Below are 18,243 nucleotides of genomic sequence, written 5' to 3' on the forward strand. Positions count from 1 at the left end.
CCTCTAGAAAACGGGAAGTGGGGTTTGGCTCAAGGGTAGCCTAGACCTGAAGAGCTCAGGGACCGTGTCCATGCCGAGTTCAAACCACATGACCCACAAAGAAGGAAAGAAAGAAAGAAAGAAAGAAAGAAAGAAAGAAAGAAAGAAAGAAAGAAAGAAAGAAAGAAAGAAAGAAAGAAAGAAAAGAAAGAAAGACAGAAAGAAAGAAAGAAAAAAGAAAGAAAGAAAGAGAAGGTTAGATTGATCATGTAACATTAAAACAAAAAAGAAGCTAAAGGTGGTGCTGGAGATACATGAGAATGAAATGGCTTCAGTAAAGCTCATGTTCTGTTTTTCCATGCTCATGTGTGCTCAAGCCACAGACTTTCTACCACAAGACCAGGCCAAAACCAATGTGTTGATCATGTGGTAGGATGCACGATCGGATCACACTGGGAATTTGGGTCCACCTACATAGGAATTTCCATCAGCTCCATCTTTGTGGCTTGTGTGAAGTTATGCAAGTTGTGTGGATGTCATAGTAGAGTCCTTCCCTTACACCTCTAGCACTTCAATCTATTTACAGGTCCTTTCTTAGGATACTCCTCCTCCAGTTTTCTGCACACCAACCTTCTTGCCTCCTTTAAATTTTCCTCAAAAATTACTGCTCGGTTGATCCCCTGGCCTGTGGTTCTATGATGGAAGCTCATATTCCATAGCCCTTCTCATATCTATTTTTTTTGCCAGTCCTGGGCTTGAGCTCAGGGCCTGAGCACTGTCCTTGGACTTTGTCAAGGTTAGAGCTCTACCACTTGAGCCTCAGCACCACTTCCGGCTTTTTTGTATGTATATGGTACCAAGGAATCAAACCAGGGTCTTTGTGCATGCTAGGCAAGCACTTTAACCGCTAGGCCAAACTCCCGACCCTCATATCTATTTCTACTTAGCTTTCCTCCATAGACATGTTGCTGTTGGTCAGTGATTTTAACAAATCAATTTATCCTGTACAAGTCACATTTCCACATTCTCTTTCACATTTGAATGAGTGAACTGAGGATAAATTGCAATCCTATTATGCCGTGGCCACTGGATAAGCGTTAGCATCTGGGACAAGACTAAGGAAAAAGTGACATAGGAGTATTGGACTCAGAATGTGAGTTGATGTACTCTAGCCACTTTACAAATGTTTACATCCATTGTTTTAGGTAAGCACCAAAGAGGTCTACAACAAAAATCAATATCTGATTAAGTGTGAAGGACCTGTTTCAATAAGTAGAAAGGAAAACAGTGTATCATGGCTCAAATGGCAGCTCAGCTTAATTGGTAGCACACGTAATTGCTGTCACCTTAGATTTGATGGAACGAGAGCCCCATGGTGCTTCTTTACAAACATGTGCGTCTCTTGCTATAAGAGCCATAACTATATCTGGGAACTAGACTAGCATCTTAACTGAGAAGAATTTCAGGCGCAGATGTCTTGTTCATGGGATTTCTGGAGATCACTTGTCATTCAACCTCTTAAGGTTGTCAATGGGATTCCTCTCCATTAAAGTGGCCATTCTCGGCCACATAATCAGTGGTGGTGGGATGTCTGATGCATTGGGTAGGAAAGGAATAGGTTGCTAGGCATGGGAGTGGGGTGGAGATGATAGTTACAGTTCTCGCAGTGGCCAGGAGGTGGCAGAAGGGAAAATGAAATATGCCAAGGCTGATCTGGAGGGTGACCTTGTGTGTTGAAGCCTAGCTTCCTGGCTTCCGCTGGATGAATAGTTTGAGGTGGAGATGTGCAGGTTGATGTGGATAGCAAAGCTTCAGATGGGCTATGTCATGAGCCCTAAACTATGACCAGCATGCTCAAATAACCCTAGGGAGACCTCTGCGGACCTTGGAATGCTCTTCTTGGCTTAGTGTTTCCAAAGGTCCTTGCTCACTAGACCTCCCAAATTTAAGATCAGTCAATTTCCTTTTATAATCTATAGCTCCTGGGAGGTATTTGCTGGTGTGTGTTTAACAGAGAGAGGGTAGGGGCTTTGTCTTCGATCAAAGTTTAGCCTGCAGCAATTTCTGAAAGTTTTCTCTACCAAGGCTCCTGCGTCAGTCATTAGGCATGCTAGATATTGGATAATCATGCAGGCCTCTACCTACCCCTCAGATTAACTGGTTCCCTATAGAGGGCAAAGCTATGAAGCCATGAGAATGTCTTGTGCTTCATGGTCTCTGACAAATCCTGGTGTAGAAGTTGCACTACTCCCAGGTGGAACACCTGGCGGGAGAAGGCAGTGATCATCCACAGTGTAAAGGAAGAACTTCTAAGCACAGACATGCCCCTAAGGGACTCTCCATATTTCAGGAAGGGCCAACTTTCAGCCTCTCATCTTGGATCATTTTCCAGCTGTCCATAAGAAATCAAGGGCTTAGACATCACAGCCAGAATTTCCCATAGAACATGTATATTATGTATAGGAGACAAATGTTGGAAAAGAGTTCAAGAGCAGGAATCCTGGCAGCTCTAGCCCTGTTTTCTCCACAGCCTAGCTTCATGGTCCTACTTGCCCTTCCAGAGTTTGTTTAGGTCAGCTCAGCATTTGCTGCAGTGGTAAGTGCATGAAGACAGACTTCCAGGCTGGCTCTGGCCCTTGCAGTGAAGAATCAGAGATGTGATTGTCTCTCTCCTCCAGCCACAATGGAAGCACAGCAGACACTGTACATACCTAGTACACAGTGAGTACTGCTCACACAAACATGGACTACAGCTATCTGTCCACAGGTTAGTCAACATACTCAATACACTATGCCTGGGTCATATGATCTGAATCATATGGTAATTCTTGTTTTAAATTTTTTCTTACCAAGACATGTGAAAGGGTATCAATGTATGTGAATTAATGCACCTTCTATCTGGCAAATATCATGTAAGCCTTTTATTAATTACAATAAAAAATATAAAAAAGTATAAGGAATTTGAATAGGACAGAACGATAAGCTGCAGTAATATGTTGCATAGCATTTGGATTATAATTAAAATGGCATATATGAAAAAAATAAAATAAATTTTTTCTTGAGGAAGTTCCATATGTATTCCTTCATGGTGGTAATGATTTACATTCTTATTTACAGTGTATGTGCAAGGCTTTCCTTTATCCCACATCCTTGGCAAGAGTTATCATTAGAAATGTAGTATATACCCAATGGAAATCATAAAAAAACCCTCTATACATTACAATTGAAAAAACTAAGGAAATTCTGCTTTTTGCAATGATACGGGTGAGCCTAAAGGAGATTACATTAAGTGAACTAATCCAGACATTGGAAGGCAAATATATGATTTCACGTGTATTTGAACTCTCAACAAATCAAATTCATACAAGAAGAGAATGGGAAGACATTGCACAAGGGACACAATCTTTCATTTGATGGAGGACCCAGAGATCTGGTAATCAACAATGCACCACGGTAACCATGACCAGTAATAATAGCATGTGCAGTGTACAGCTGAAAATTAACATAATAGGGTTTAAGTGTTCTCACCGCAAACCTGTGGTAAATATGTAGCATAAAGCCTATGTTCATTCTCTTCCTTGAGTGGAACCTGGTGTTTATATATTTGCAAATATGCTGTACACCACCCTTTTTTTAATTCCTCAGCTTCAAAAAAAAGATGACACTGGAATGCAAAAGCTCAGGGGCAAAACTAAGTAAAGGCTGAGAAACTGGAATGTGAGGTGACTCAGTAGGTGGTCTGACCTGCTGAGTAAGTGAGCTTGAGGAGAGAGGCTCAGAGACCCTATACCCTTTACTTTCCTGATGAGTTCAATGAATGGAATAAGGTTTAGGGAGGAGATGAGGCATCAGGGCTCCAGTATTCCAATTGGTTAGATGTAATCTAACCAGGTCTTGTGATTTCTGTACCCACATAGACAATTCCAGTACCCAGATATAGTTATGGTTCTTATAGCAAGAGACCCACATTGTATCATGTCTCAAATGGCAGCTTCTCACTTCATACATCCAATTGTCTAGTCACCATTCCACTCCTTTGAGTATTGCAACTCAGCTCTACTGAAATAAGGACCCTGCTGCCTTCTTGCTTTCACCAGCTCAGTCTGCCCCTACCTCCCTCTCTTGTTATGTCACTCCTAAGTCCCTCTGCCATTCGTTTCTTCCAACTTATCTAGCAAAACACCAACACTGAATGTACATCAATACGATTGAATATGGTTGGAGAAAATCATGTAGACATGCTGAATAATTTCCATTTAGTGTAACAGTCATTAGCTTTCAGCAGAGCCTTAATGTGCCTCGGAAATCATGTCAGAGCTACATGGAACACATACCTTTTGGTTTCCTGGGAGACTATTTCAATCTTTCTCTGCTCAAACCAACATCCTTCTGTGCTGAACACTTAGTTGCTTACCAGTCCTTCTTTAATTTTCTCGATAAGTAATCTTGGTATATAACTCTGGCTGGCCTGAACTTGCCATACCCTAAGTTGGCCCTGAACTTGAAATCTTCCTGCCCTCATTTCCCAATGTGGTGGAACTGATTGCAGGTAAACCAACTGCCTCGTCATACAGTTCCTTTACCTATATCCACATTCTGGCATTTCTCTTCCTACCACATCCATCAGTTTTTTTTCCTCTCCTACTTGAGGTTTCTCATCGTCTACCCAACTCTAAATGCAGTGTGGCTTGGGGCTTAGTTCTGCAGCTGTTTTCTTTCTTTATATTCACTACCTTGCAGACAGCTATGGTTTTTAAGACAAACTAAATGTTATACTCTAATTAGAGCTTCAGCTATGAAAAGGAGAGAAGGCTCTATTCTGTATAGATTAGTGTCAAGAAAAGAATGAATGTACCTGGAAAAAAGTACTTACCGATAAAGAGTGAGATGAGGGCGATGGGACATGGGAGAGGCCAAGAAGTCAAAAGTGATGGAATTGATGGAGTTAAGGGATGAGGAAAAGAGGGCTTGGCCAAGCCTTATGCTGTGAAGAAGTAAACACCAGAGTTGCTTTGGATGTGGATGCCTCATGATGGCTGACTGTAATTCAAGCTCACGACTTCAGCACTCTCCCCTCTCCTCCAGTGAGCTAGTGAGCATCTGGTGTGCATGAGGCTTTATGGTAGACTTGAGATATAGGACGACAATGTGTCTGGCCCAAGTGAGAGCGGGCAGTGTACAATGTAAGCAAGCCACTCAATGAACAGAATGCAGTCACATACAAACTAAAGCTGATAGGTTTTAAGTGCCAGGCACTTTCTCCGTGATTATTTCCTTTACTGTCAAAAAAAAAACAAAAACCTTTGGAGTCAGACAGTGGCAGCTGCATCCCATTCAAAAGATCAAGAAATCAATTTGGAAAGATGAAATCACTTGTTGAACATCACAGAGGCGATATGTGGTCATCTCAGGAGGTGCAGTAAGCAGCCCACACTTGAAGTATGCTCTTTCTCCTTCCTCTCCTCTGCCTTCCATAGAGGACCCCAACTTTCTATTTCCTGTAGACAATGTGGAGAAATTGGGCTGGGGAAGACATTGCAAGACCACAACATGCAGATGGTATGTGCTGGATGTGGGAGGAATAGATGGGAGTGTTCTTGCTAATAGTGGGAAGAAAGGCATTCAGCTGACAAAATTAACTAGAAGAGGACTGTTATTGGGCCAGAAGTTCAAGTGTAGATGCTGGAGGTGGAAGGAAGCAAAGACTATGAACCCTGTGTGTGCACTGGGACTGCTAACTATCAGCAGTTCTATGCACAAGACTACATGATGGTTCTGGATGCCAACCGGCTAGGGAGTCTATGAGACTCAGATTCCTTCTGTAACAATTCCAATCTATTTGTCCACTCACCATGACTCCATGAACCAGGACATCTATACAGCATTAGAGTATGCATGCAAAGTAGCCATTCTCATCATTAGGTAATTGTGTTCTCCTATGTGGCATGTGCTCCTAAGACCTTCAGTGCAGGTGGAAGCCACAAAGGATCTGTCATATCAAGGAACACTCATGCAACCTGGTAAGAGGAAGCAAGGTGGGAAGGTGCTGCGGATATTGCGAGTCCTGGAAGGGAATATGCCGTGGGGCTGTGTTGAGGAAGAAGGGTAGAACCCAGGTTATTTGACACTGAGAAGAAGAACAGACGAGGCTTGAGATGGTGGAGGTTTTCCCTAACCTTTCTCCAGGTGCCTGGCCTGGCGCTGGGGGCTTCTGTGCCTGGGATGGGTTTGGGAGGGGGTAGTGCTGTGACTTTCTCAAGCTCATTTCTAACAGGCAAGGATCCGAAAAAAGCTTTGTTAGCCTAGCAAGGAGCAATGGGCCTCACTTCAGCTTTTCAATGTTTCCCACTGACTCCACCTTCCGAGGATCGGTCTTGTGTTTCTAGTAGTTAAAACCTCGTGGTCATTATTCTAGTGTCATCTCTCTGCTTCCAGCGCTTTGCCCAGTCACGCATGCTGAACCTCCCCCAAAGCGGAATGTGCTGGGGTCCCCCCACCTAGAGCTCCTTCCTGGCCCAGACAAATTCCTTCCTCTTTCCTTTCTATTCCTTGGGGTTTCCCAAGCCCATTTCCTCTTCATCTGGCTGCAGCCTTTGGAGGGAAGCAGGAACGAGTCTCTCTATTTCTCAGATTTTTACAAGAAAGAAGCCTGGAATCCGGGATAGGGTAGGGGGGAGGTAAGTGAGGAAGCCAAGGTCACTCAGTCATTGGCAGAAGGAAGCCTGTACTCAGCCCTCCTGTGGGCCCCTGTGGAGTCTGGGCAAGGCGGGCCTGTTGGCACGCGCCCTTCTTTCCACCCCGGTGAAGTACGGGGCCAGGTTGGCCCGAATGGCAGGTGAGCCAGCATAGGGAACAAGACGGGGGCTGGGGTGGGCTGTGCCTGGACTCCTGACGCGCGGGCCTTGGGCGCGGCCGCCCGAACCCACTGCTGCGCCAAGTCTTCTGTGGGGCTGCGGTCTGGGTCAGTACTGGCCCAGCGAGGTGTGCTGGGGTCCTCGGCGGGCCCCGGCCCCAAGGGCCTGGCCCCGCCCCCCGGGCAGCACGGGCTCGGGCGCGGGCAGGGGCGGCGCCAACAGAGCAGGGCGCGGGCGCGCGGTGCAGGGTGCGCGCCGCCGCCCCTCCGGCCCAGCTTGCCGGCCCTCCCTACCTAACCCCTTGGCCTGCTCTGATCGCCCCCACCCCTCTCCCTCTCCGGGCCCCACCGGAGGCCTGGCGCGCCGGGGCAGCGCGAGGATCTTGGCCTTGGCTCTCAGGGCACAGCGGGTCGTGGCGCTTGAGGGAGGCGCGCGAGGCGCGGGGCGCGAGGCCAGACCTGGCACGGCGGGGTGTGTTTGGGGGGGCAGGCAGCAGCGGAGCCCCCCACAGGAGAGCAGGGCAGGCAGGGGGGTGCTGAGGTAATGGGCAGGGCCTGGGTGCCTGGCTGTGAGGGCGGGGGCTCCAGGAGTACTTTGGCCCTGGCTGGGCTGGCATTGGGGGCGCCTGGGGTTGCTGGGGTGTGGGGGGAGCGGGGAGGTGAGGGAGCAGGACGGGGAGGGACGGTGGGGAGAGACGTCAGGGCTGGGCTGGGGGGCTTGGCCGACGGGGAGCAGGTGGGCGGGGACAGGGGCCCTGCTGGAAGCAGCACAGCAGCGAGGTGGCGGGCTGCGTGCGCAAACAGGGCGGCCACCTCCTGGGCCTGGAGAACGGTGAGGCCATAGGTTGGGCGCCCCAGACCACTAGGGCATGGTTCGGTTCCTTGGTGGCCAGGGCCCCTGAGCTGGGTGCCCGGCACTGTGGGGAGGGGGATCTGGAGTCCTGGTGGGCCAAAGCGTTTGGGGTCTTGAGGAACCTGTAGAGGAACAGTATTGCTGGACCAGAGCAGGAGTTCATGACCAGGACGCTGGTGTGAGGCGAGGGTGGGCAAGGACACGCACTCTCAAGCCTGGCGTTATGGGAAGGGGACAGCAGGCCCCAGCCTGTAAACTTCATTTGAGAGTTGCCATGTCACTGGGTGGGTGGATGAATGAGATTTAGAAATCCCCAAACCCTTTCCTGGTGATCACTGATGGAAAGAAATGGGGTTTCGAGACATGATTTGAAGACTATGCCTTGGACACCAGGTGCTTTGGTGGCTGCTGGTCTCCATGTGAGGGACTCTGGGAGCTGGGTCCCAGAGTGCTGTGATTCAGAGGCTTAGGCCTGGGTTGGAGGGAGGAAGCTGTTTGTGGTGGCCGCTTTCCTGCCTTCCTTCCTTCTTTTCTTTCCAGGCTCTCAGGATTCACTCGTGTGCCTGAGGGGAGTGGGTTAAAAATTCTTTCAGCCTACAATCAGCTTTACAGTATCCACCAGGGGCAGGCGGGACATATACAAGTGTGCCTGCAGCAGCATTCTGTGTCGGGAGCCCTCTTGCTTCCTCACTGTTGCCATAGTAACAGCCTATTGATGGTGTATTTATAGGGGAAGAAGCAGGCCCTAAATTTTCAGGACGGAGGGGGTGGAGGCGTTGTGGCAAGCAGCAACAGCAGTGATGGTGGCTACAGAATTACTAATGTACTAGTCCATGCCAAGTGAGCTGTTTTGGGGCGATCTTGCCTTCTTTGAAGCTTACAAGGAACTAATGGCTTTTGCAGGGGCCGGAATAACAGCTACAAGGGGTTAAGGTTTATGTGGTTGTGCATGTACCAACCAACGTGCATATTTTTGGGATGAAAGATGGCTGAATGTAAGCTATTATGCAATTTTTCCATTTGAATGTGTTTGAAAACACTGAAGTTCACTTCCTGTATCAGTATAGCCTTCACTCATTCTTTTCAAACCTTGACCTCCATTTTTTTTTCAATCAAACTCCCCTTTCCTTAGGTATACTACCTTCAGATCCTTACTGCATGGACCTGGGAAATGTGTGATAGCAGCAGAATTTTGAGAAAAGATCCCATTTCTGCCATAATGGATTCTGACACCCAGCTCTGTCACAGTGGCAGATCTATCTGTTGGCAAATTTTTCTCTATATGTTGGTAGTTTTCTTTAAGATTGTGGTAAAGTGACACAGTGATATCCCACATGGCCTGTTAGCATTGCTGGCTTTCCTATGGTTTTTAAAGGATTGATTTGTATCCTGCGTTGTTTTCTAAAAGGATGAGAAATCCTAAGTACATGATAACAATATGACTCTGAAAACACAAATACTACACTGTACCAAGTGGTATGAAGGAAGTATATTGCTTAACAGTTGGGTTTCCAGGACATCTGTGTTTGATTGTCAGTGTGAACACTGGCTGCCAAGTCAAAAAGGGTATTACCATTAATGGGTTATACTGCCCGTGTGTCTTACATCCATTGGTGGATAGGCATTAAACACAGGCTTCTGCCTAGGGAAAGGAAGAAGGGGATGATTGCTCCCACATGTAGATAGGGTGACCCCATGCTCCAGAATGTGTGTGTATGATGAGGAAGGGTGCCATGCCCATGGTTGACATATTGGCTTAGTAGCACCTTATCAGGAGAAAAGCTTTGGGAGAATATTCCACATTAGAGATTTCTCTTCTACTTTGTAGCTCAGGTTTTTGTTGTTGTTACTGGTTTGTTTGTTTGTTTGTTTGGTTGGTTTTTTGCTTTGTTGTCGTGCTGGGGATGGAACCCAGAGCCTTGCTTGTGCTAGTCATGTACTCTATCACAGAGTGGCAGCCACAGCCCTGTGTCCATATGGCTCACTTAAATCTGTGTCTTTGTACTTTGCTGCTGTGGTCCTTAATGCAAAGAGATGCTTCCTGAAGAGTCTAGTATCTTGCCTCCATTTCTTGTAAAGTTGAACTAGCAGGCATCTGGGTTTGGACCTAGTGAAGTTTTCCAGGAATTATAATAAAAAGCTGTGTTATATATAAAGAATTGGACTGTGTGGAACAGGTATGCACTACAGGTTTCTCTAGGCTACTAGAGTTGGTTATTGGTGCTGGTATCTAGGGCTTGTCACTGTGAACAAAATCAGTTCCAGTTAGTTCTTGCCTCTGTCACTGTCAATTTGCTGAACCTTACCTGTCCTCTATTCATATCTATATACTTTACTTCTTCCTCGGTCACTGTGGTCCTTTCCAGCTTGAAGGCCCAAAGATTTGTTTCAGGATTGAGAAACAAGGTGCTTAACTCCACAGAAACTCCTTTTTTTTTTTTAAGAAAAAAGTTTATACTGGGCGCTCTGGCTAACACCTCTATTTGTAGCTACTCAGAAGACTGAGAACTGGGGATCGTGGTTCAAAGCTAGCCTGGGCAATAAAATGTTTGTGAGACTCTTGTCTCCAATTAACTACGAGGAAACTGGATATGGTACCAGTGGCTCAAGCGGGTAGGGCAGTAGCCTTAAGTTGAAGAGGTCAGGGACAGCACCCAAGCACACAGTTCAAGCCATGACCAGAAAAATGAAAAAAGAAAAAAAGGTTTAAACCAAAAATTTTCTGAATGCTCAATGTTTTCTGGAGGGAAATAGCTGGAAGATTTGCTTTGGGCTCTGCTGGGCCTTGCAGGACTGTCTAGAAAAGCTGTAGGGGAGAGTGAGAGTCAGTGAGAGTTTGGGGTACTGCATCTCATGTTACTGTTTTGGCATTTAGACTAGTGCCATGTAATGGAGTCACATCCCAAGGCCATGAGGGTGCCTGTAGTTTTCTGGATGTGATTTAACCATAAATCTGCCTTTTCCTTTGCAGGAAAGTGAGACGGTGGTGCTAAAGGAAAAGCATGGCAGGTGAGTTTTTTCAGGCTCAGCAGAGTGGGGAAAGGGCCATGCCCAAGGGCTCATTGGAAAGGCATATATTCATTTCCAAGTCCATCCCAGCCTTCTTGTCCTCAGTAGCCCTGTGGTCACTATCCACTTACATGATCAGCAGCTTCTCAACCCTCAGGTTCCCTTCTGGAGTATGGGAAGTTGGACATGTGCGTTGTAGGCGCACACTAATATGACAGGCCTTGGGGCTTGCAGAATGGACCTACTGACAAGACCTAGCAGCCTTGCCCTTGAGGGGTATCACTTTACATGAGATCCTTTGAGTGAATATTAGGAGTAAATATTACCTCTTTCATCTTCAGCTTAGCTTGTGGGAGTGCATAACTCATGTCATGCCAGTCTCAACCAGTTGTAGCTGGGTTTGTGTGTGGAATAAATCAGTACGGCTACTTCCCTATGATAGTTTTGCACGAAAGGTCTATTGAAAAGGAACACCTGGTTAGACTCTTCATATCGGCCTCCTAATGTTTGGCTTTTTGCACTACATGCACACCAAATAAAAGCCCTTACCTTGGATGAAGGTCTGGCGTCACAGCCGATTGCTTTGTCTTATCTCCTTCAATAATCCTGTCCCAGGTGGACATGATTTGAAGTAGCCTCACTGTGGCCTCATTGTGGCTCTCTCCTCAGTGTTTTTGGAGGCCAACAATGCCCATGCAGTCCTGAAGCGATTTCCTCGTGCCAATGAGTTCCTGGAGGAGCTGCGCCAGGGGACCATCGAGCGCGAGTGCATGGAAGAGATCTGCAGCTACGAAGAGGTCAAGGAGGTGTTTGAGAACAAAGAGAAAACGGCATGTACTTCCCTGGGGCTGGGTTCTGGAATATCAGGCCTGGGTACCTCCTTCCCACTAGTCAGAAGTAAGGAACAAAAGCTACCCTAGCCTGCGGCATGTCCACTGAGCCTGGAAAAAAGATATGGAAACAGTGGCCATCTAATGCTATTGTCAGACTTCTTATTTTTCCCAGTCCTGGGCTTAAACACAGGGCCTGAGCATTGTCCTTGAGCTTTCTCCAGGCTAGTGCTCTACCACTTGATCCACAGCACCATTTCTGACTTTTGCTATGTTTGTGGTACCAGGGAATCGAACCCAGGTCTTCATGAATGGTAGGCAAGCACTGTACCACTAGGCCAAACTCCAGGCCCTACCATATTTTGAGGCTTTCCAGGCTAGGCATCCTTGTCCTTTGCCCTTGCAGCACTCCATGGACAGCAAACAGATGAGGTGTGGGGAAGAGGCCCTGAGCAAATTAGCAGGAGACTTGGGGGAGGCTGCTGAGGTCTCCGTGGTTTATGAGTTCCTGGCAAGTGCTATGCAGTACCCTTCACCCCCAGATGTGAGTGGTCCCTTTTCTTTTACAGATGGAATTTTGGAAGGGGTACCCGAATGCCGTGTATTCAGTCCGGGACCCGTCACAGAGCTCAGATGCCATGTACGTGGTGGTGCCCCTTCTGGGGGTAGTCTTGCTGATTGTCATCGCCTTGTTCATCATCTGGAGATGCCAGCTACAGAAAGCAACCCGCCATCACCCTTCCTATGCGCAGAACCGGTATCTAGCCAGTCGCGCTGGCCATAGCCTCCCGCGGGTCATGGTGTATAGGGGCACTGTGCATAGCCAGGGGGAGTCTTCTGGGCATCGGGAGGTGGGGAGCAATCCCCAAGTAGTGCTGGGGAGCAGCCGGGGAAGCAGAAGCACAGTCCGGCTGGAGAGTACCCTCTACCTCCCCGAGCTCTCTCTCTCCAGGTTGTCCAGTGCCAGTCCTCCCCCCTCTTATGAGGAGGTGACTGCACCCCAGGAGGCCCACAGTGAGGAGGCTAGCATCTCTTACAGTGACCCACCCCCAAAATATGAAGAGATAGTGGCTGCCAGCCCTGGCACAGACAAATAGTGGAGTGTGTGCCCTGGCCCCAAAGAAAGCCTCTTTCGTGGGCCTCCCATTTCCTTTTGGACATTTGAAAGACTGTGCCACCACATAACAGCCTTAGCCTCCTTGTTGCCAAATAATTCCCTAACCATGGATTTTTAGGAAGCCAGTTGGCCGACACAGGTGCGGAGGTGGGGGGCCTGGAACATGCATGAGTCAAAGCCCACTGGGAAGAGCCTAGCTCCTGTAGAGGCCCCCCAACTTCGCACCATCCCGTTCTCCTCCTGGGACTGGCTTCTCTTATGCCAAAGGAATCACTCCATTCTGTTGACTGTGGCCAGAATCTCCATAGGCTCAGCCGCTGGGGCTGTGGGGCTGGCTGCAGACCTCTCTGTATCTGGGGCCCTAGGCCATAGAAGTGAGGGAGAGAAGCCAGGCCTACAGAACCTGTGTTCCTCAACAGGTCAGTGCTATCTGTCCTCACTTAGATTATGAGGACAAGGACAAGAAGTGATCAATGAACAAAGCAAAATATACCATAACAACAGATGAACCAACAGGGGACACCCTAGAATAAAACAGTAGCACTGGGGCGATTCATAGGTGGCTAGGGGAAACTAGCCGTTGCCATTTGTGGAGTGACCCTCCTCCAAGCCACACCTCCACACTCCTGACCAGGTTGGAAGTAATGCTTACAGCAATCTGGCAGGAATGCAGGGTGTGAAGGATGCAGGGCAAATGGCTGGGTGGCAAAGCTCCTTCCTTTATATTGACCAAGGGGCCCATATGAGCTTTGCTATCCTTTTTTTGATGTACTTGGCCTCCCCAAGCCTGTGTATGGGTTGTGCTAAAACCACTACCTGCTGGCATGAGCCCACTTGGAGACTTGGGCCACTCTGTCAATGGGAAAATGAATGTTCCTCACCCTGTCTGTGGATCCCACAGCCTCTGAGTGGTTAGGGGACAGGCTGGGAGAGAGAGCTGAAGGTTTTGCTTCTTGGATGATTGATCAATTCCTACATCAATGAAAGTCATAGCACTGGGCACCATCGCTTTGAACTTTAAGGTCCTTCTCTTTTGTGAATATGTGCATTCTGATGGATGATTTTTCCTAACGATGGTGCCCACCTGGGAAGATTAACCTAAAGTGACTCTTTTTACGAATTTCTTATGGGGGGAACCAATGACATGGGTTTGAAGGCTCATGTGGGATGTGCTCTTCTATGGCCAGGTGCTGGTCCATTTTCCGTGAGGCTTTGGGAACACTTGGGCCGAGATAACCTGCTCTGTAACTGTCCATGAGCATGTATAGACACTGCTGATGATACCATCTCTTCCCACTCCATGTCCATTCACCTGGCCGCTGTGCCAAATTAGTTTTCCTCTGTGGTGCTTAAAAAATGTAGCAAATTTCTGTGGGGCCCAAAAGATTGCGCAGTAAGGATCTACTGGCAACTACAGTAGTTTAAAAGCCAGAGTTGACAAGCGTCCTTTAGTGTAAGCAGCTCTCCCAGTCACACATTGGGACTCATTCTTTGCATGCAGCCCTCTGTTGGATCCCTGACTTTTGGAGGCCAGTCAAATGCTGGGAATGTTTCTTGGGACACAATTGTCCCAGCAAGGCTACTGCCATGGCTAACTGGATCCTATGGCTAGGGTTTTCCATCATTTCCCCTACCTCACAGGCTATTGGAGGCTGACTGAACTCATGCTTGTGAATTGTTTAAAGCCCCCTAGAGCCAGTGAAATTTGCTCTTAGGAAGATTCTTCTAAGAGTACTTATAATATGGCTGAGGGCCTCGTATGCCTCTGATATGGAGTTTCCACCTGAGGAGTCAGTCTTCTGCCAGTTTCCATTTTTCCTAGAGTTCCCTTATGCTGAAGATGCTGGCCAGATGACTTTTCACCTTAACTTCCTTCCTCTTTCCCTCCTATGGTCCTGTAGGATTACACTCCTGCCCCTCCCTATAAGGGGTTTTTCCCCCACCTAGAAGGCCCTGGCTTTTTCCATGATGGAGGATAGGGTAACCATCCAGCCATGTTGGAGGACCTAGAGGAGCTGGAAGGTCTGAGGCCAATCCCAGATCTCCAAATATTTTTGCAAGCATGTCCTCAACTGTGACCTGGGAATGTAGGACAAGAGACTTATGTTAATGTGTCTTCTCTGCAGGCAGCAGAAAGCCCAGGCACAGGCTTCACAGACTAGAGCCAAAGGGAGTATGCCAAGGAGTGTCCACTGCCTTTGGCATTTGATCTGTCTCCCCTGCTGAACCTCCCAGTAGCTTGAGACTGGATGGTCATAGGACAGAATAGGAAATAGAAATCTGGGGACTGGCCTGAGGGGGACAGCATGTGTCCCTCAGGGGCTGAGGACCCAACTGTGGGAGAGCCAGAGGCCACTCCTTATGGCTATGGTCTTGGCTTAGGTGCTTTTCAGAGTTCTTCCAGGTGGACTATGTCAAGCACTGTGGGAAGGTTCTGCAGTGTATTGTACAAAAAGACAATGGGCATAATTCCTTGTGGTGCACACTTGGCTTTATGAATGCCCTGTACATATCTTTTCAAACTCTGTCTTTGTATGAGTGTTGATTTGATATAATGCTAACACTTCAGTAGCCACATTTTTGTTGTTTAGGGGTGTGTGTGTGTGTGTGTGTGTGTGTGTGTGTGTGTGTGCATGTCTAAAAATTGCCTTTTCTCATTAATTGAAAGAACAGTGGTGGGTGGCTACATTAGAACAAGGAGAGTTCTGGTGTAAGGAAAGTATGTCACCCCTGGGACAAGGCAGCCTTATAACACACCCCTCTGTAAGAAAAGCTGAGATTGGCTGTTGAGATGCTCAAAGTCACTGCCTTTCATTCCTCCTTCCCAAAGGCTTTGGAAAGAGATAGAGCAGTTTCACTCATGTGTCTCCATTCTGTGAGACCCCCACTCACCCACTCTTTCTTCATGGTATCCCCCTGCCTCAGCTATTGTTCTGTGGCATGAGTGGCTGAGAGAAATCGGAACACGTTTGAGTGGTCTGTGTTTCCGTGTGTGTGTGTGTGTGTGTGTGTGTGTGTGTGTGTGTGTGTGTGTGTGTTTAAAGATATATGACTATTGACTTTGAGAATGGTGGGGCTAGTTACTTAGATATTTTTCATTATAAAAAGCAAAGGCTTTAACTATTCTTCAGATGTGTCACTTGTTTTCACCAAAACTTTGTAACACTTTTTTAAAGAAAAAAAATAAAATCTTCCACTCCCATGACCCCCTTACCACCCATCATGGTGAGTTTTCTGAATGAAAGCACAACAGGAAGAGAGGGGCACACAGGTGCCTGTCACGTGTGCACAGCCTGCACAGCTCTGCTGCGCACTCTGAGGGAGCCTCAGTGCTGAGTACTTGGTTTCAGGAGGCTGAGGTCTCCCCTCCTTCTTCCCCACCCCACTGCCATTAGTCTGAATACTTTCGGGTGCTCCAGCAGATAAGAATTGGTCCCATTTGCTGGACAATGTGTTTCTAGTGGCCCACATGTAAGAGATTAGGGATGGGAAAGTGGCTTTTTTGGTTAAGACATTGGAACCAGGTGCTTCCCCTCTCCTACTCGAGGGAGATTCCCAACCCTCAACCAGACTGGATGGTTTGCCAACTCAATAACATCACATAAGAAGAAAACAAAAATCCAACACTGCCTTTTGTCCAAGTGAGAGCAAGATGACAGACAGACAGACCGTGACTCAACTGGCCAGGACTCTGTCTTTGTAGACACAGTGAAAGCCAAGCTGCTAGGCTGGGCTGCTTCTTAGCTTAATAAGTGACAAAGGTCCATTTCAGGATGTCCCCCATTCAGAAGCAACTGCACTCTCCCCTCTGAAGTCTACTAATACTAATCAGTATAATTAGCTAATTTTAAAGTACTGTTAATCACACTGCTTGCAAGTACAGGAAAAAGCCCATTAATTTGAAGCCTGCTAATTCAGAACTTCAAGAAAATTGCAATTTGAGATAATTTACAGTAGTTGTAATTCTTGCTACATAAAAATATTCGAAATTTGTTTCCCATTCAGTCAGATTTCTGAGTGCTCTGTGTAAGAAAAATCCAGTTGAAAATTAGTACCTCCTTTCCAGAAATGGCTTAAGGTACTAAGGATGCCTTCTTTTAGTGTGCCTTCAGCTTTGGGGTTTGGCATTTCTCCTATGTATGGCTTCTTCTGTGCTGAGTGGTCCCTGTTCTCTTTCCACCGTGAGGATGCTGGATATTATGACCTTTCCCTCCACTCGTGTGTTTATCCTGTGAGTAATCCCATTTGTGATCTTCACTGCAATTTCCATGCAAGTATTCTGTAAAGCAGATGTTGCACTCGCAGCCTGGCTGCTGTCATCATTCATCCCCAAATGTTCAGACTTCCAGAGCTTTTCCTTTCCCAGGCTGTGGGCGGCCAGCCTCCCTCTAGCAAGAATTTCTGACAAAGATATCCAAACAGCACACCCCCTCAGGCTCAATACCCCAACAGTTGCTTTACAGTATTGATATCTGACCGCTGAACAGTGCCTGCCCTTCTCCCGCCCCCAGCCGAGCATTAATGCAGATATACCGGACTGGGACCAATCCCCCTGCTGCTTTGCCTCCCCAGATGCCACTTTCCCAGGCCCCATACACCTGCTATTCCACTCTGTGATTGTGAATTTGTACCACTGGAAACCCTGCTATGTGCAGCTGAGCTTATAGACATGATTACTGTGAAATGGATTCATTTTGGGACCCTCTGAACTGTGCTCCTATTCACGTGGTGGTCCATGTCAGCTGGAAACTCTGCACATTCACTAATGTGTCAGGATTTCCCTGGAGCCTGGGAACAACAAACAAACCTGCTTCTGATCTCTCGCTCATACCCTTCTCTTGCTCTCTCTAAATTGTTGAATTTAGCTGTGACCTTTTGTCTCTTTCTGTATAAGATAATGTATAACAATAAAGTGTAAATGGCATTTCTTGGTGTTTTGTTCTGGTTCATCCTGGGTCCCTCCACTTCTATGGTGTAGAGATGACTATGGTTCAAAGTTATTTTGCTAAAAAGTCAGATCCTTGAGAAAGAAACAGCCCAAACCAGTTTAGGAACAGGAAGCAGACATGTCCTTAATCCTAAAGTTTATGCCCATGGTGTGTAATATGATCCCTTGACAGCCCCCATCCCACTTCCCATGAGGTAAGTAAGATCTGTCACAGATCTAGCTCAGCAAATTCCTTGTTACCTGATCCTTCCTTACTGACAGGTGTCCTTTGCTAGAAAGATGCCCTGGTTGGGTTCAGAGCTGGGGGGAAGATAGGAGGGAGAAGTGTTCCCTGACTGTATGGGTGGGACACAGTGTCTATCTAGGCTTTGCCATGGCTAGGATTTCTGAGTTCTGAGGACCAATATTCAGGGGCTATGGTGTTCCATATCCCTCATACCCCTGTTTCTGTGCGTTTAGCCCAAAGACTCCAAGCTATGACGTGGGAAGATTCTGGTGTAGGTTGTGCTAAACCCCCATAATGAGAGTGAACAACAAAACACATTGGTGGTGCTACTATTGAACCCAGGGTCTCATGCATGATGGTCAAGTGTCTACTGTCATTAAGCTATACCACTGGCCCTCTCAGTAATGATAGAAATCCTGTCTTTAATA

General features: G+C 47.3%; 1 protein-coding gene across 1 annotated transcript; it reads left to right on the forward strand.

Annotated features, from left to right (window-relative positions):
* Window positions 1-10,652: 10,652 nt before the first annotated feature.
* Window positions 10,653-17,558, forward strand: Prrg3 (proline rich and Gla domain 3). The gene is made up of 3 exons (XM_090325699.1): window positions 10,653-10,694; window positions 11,364-11,524; window positions 12,094-17,558. Exons 1-3 carry the CDS (start codon window positions 10,688-10,690, stop codon window positions 12,619-12,621), a joined length of 696 nt encoding a protein of 231 aa, XP_090181825.1. The 5' UTR covers window positions 10,653-10,687; the 3' UTR covers window positions 12,622-17,558.
* The last annotated feature ends 685 nt before the right edge of the window (window positions 17,559-18,243 follow it).

This window comes from Megascapheus bottae, chromosome X, assembly GCF_031878675.1.
Source record: "Megascapheus bottae isolate mThoBot1 chromosome X, mThoBot2.hap1, whole genome shotgun sequence".
NCBI classification, from domain to species: Eukaryota; Metazoa; Chordata; class Mammalia; order Rodentia; family Geomyidae; genus Megascapheus; species Megascapheus bottae.

What these genes read in the sequence shown, in the direction of transcription:
- Prrg3 (XM_090325699.1), top strand. An exon ending in TTGAGAACAAAGAGAAAACG is followed by an intron (nt 11,525 to 12,093) that starts GCATGTACTTCC and finishes TTTCTTTTACAG; the next exon opens with ATGGAATTTTGGAAGGGGTA.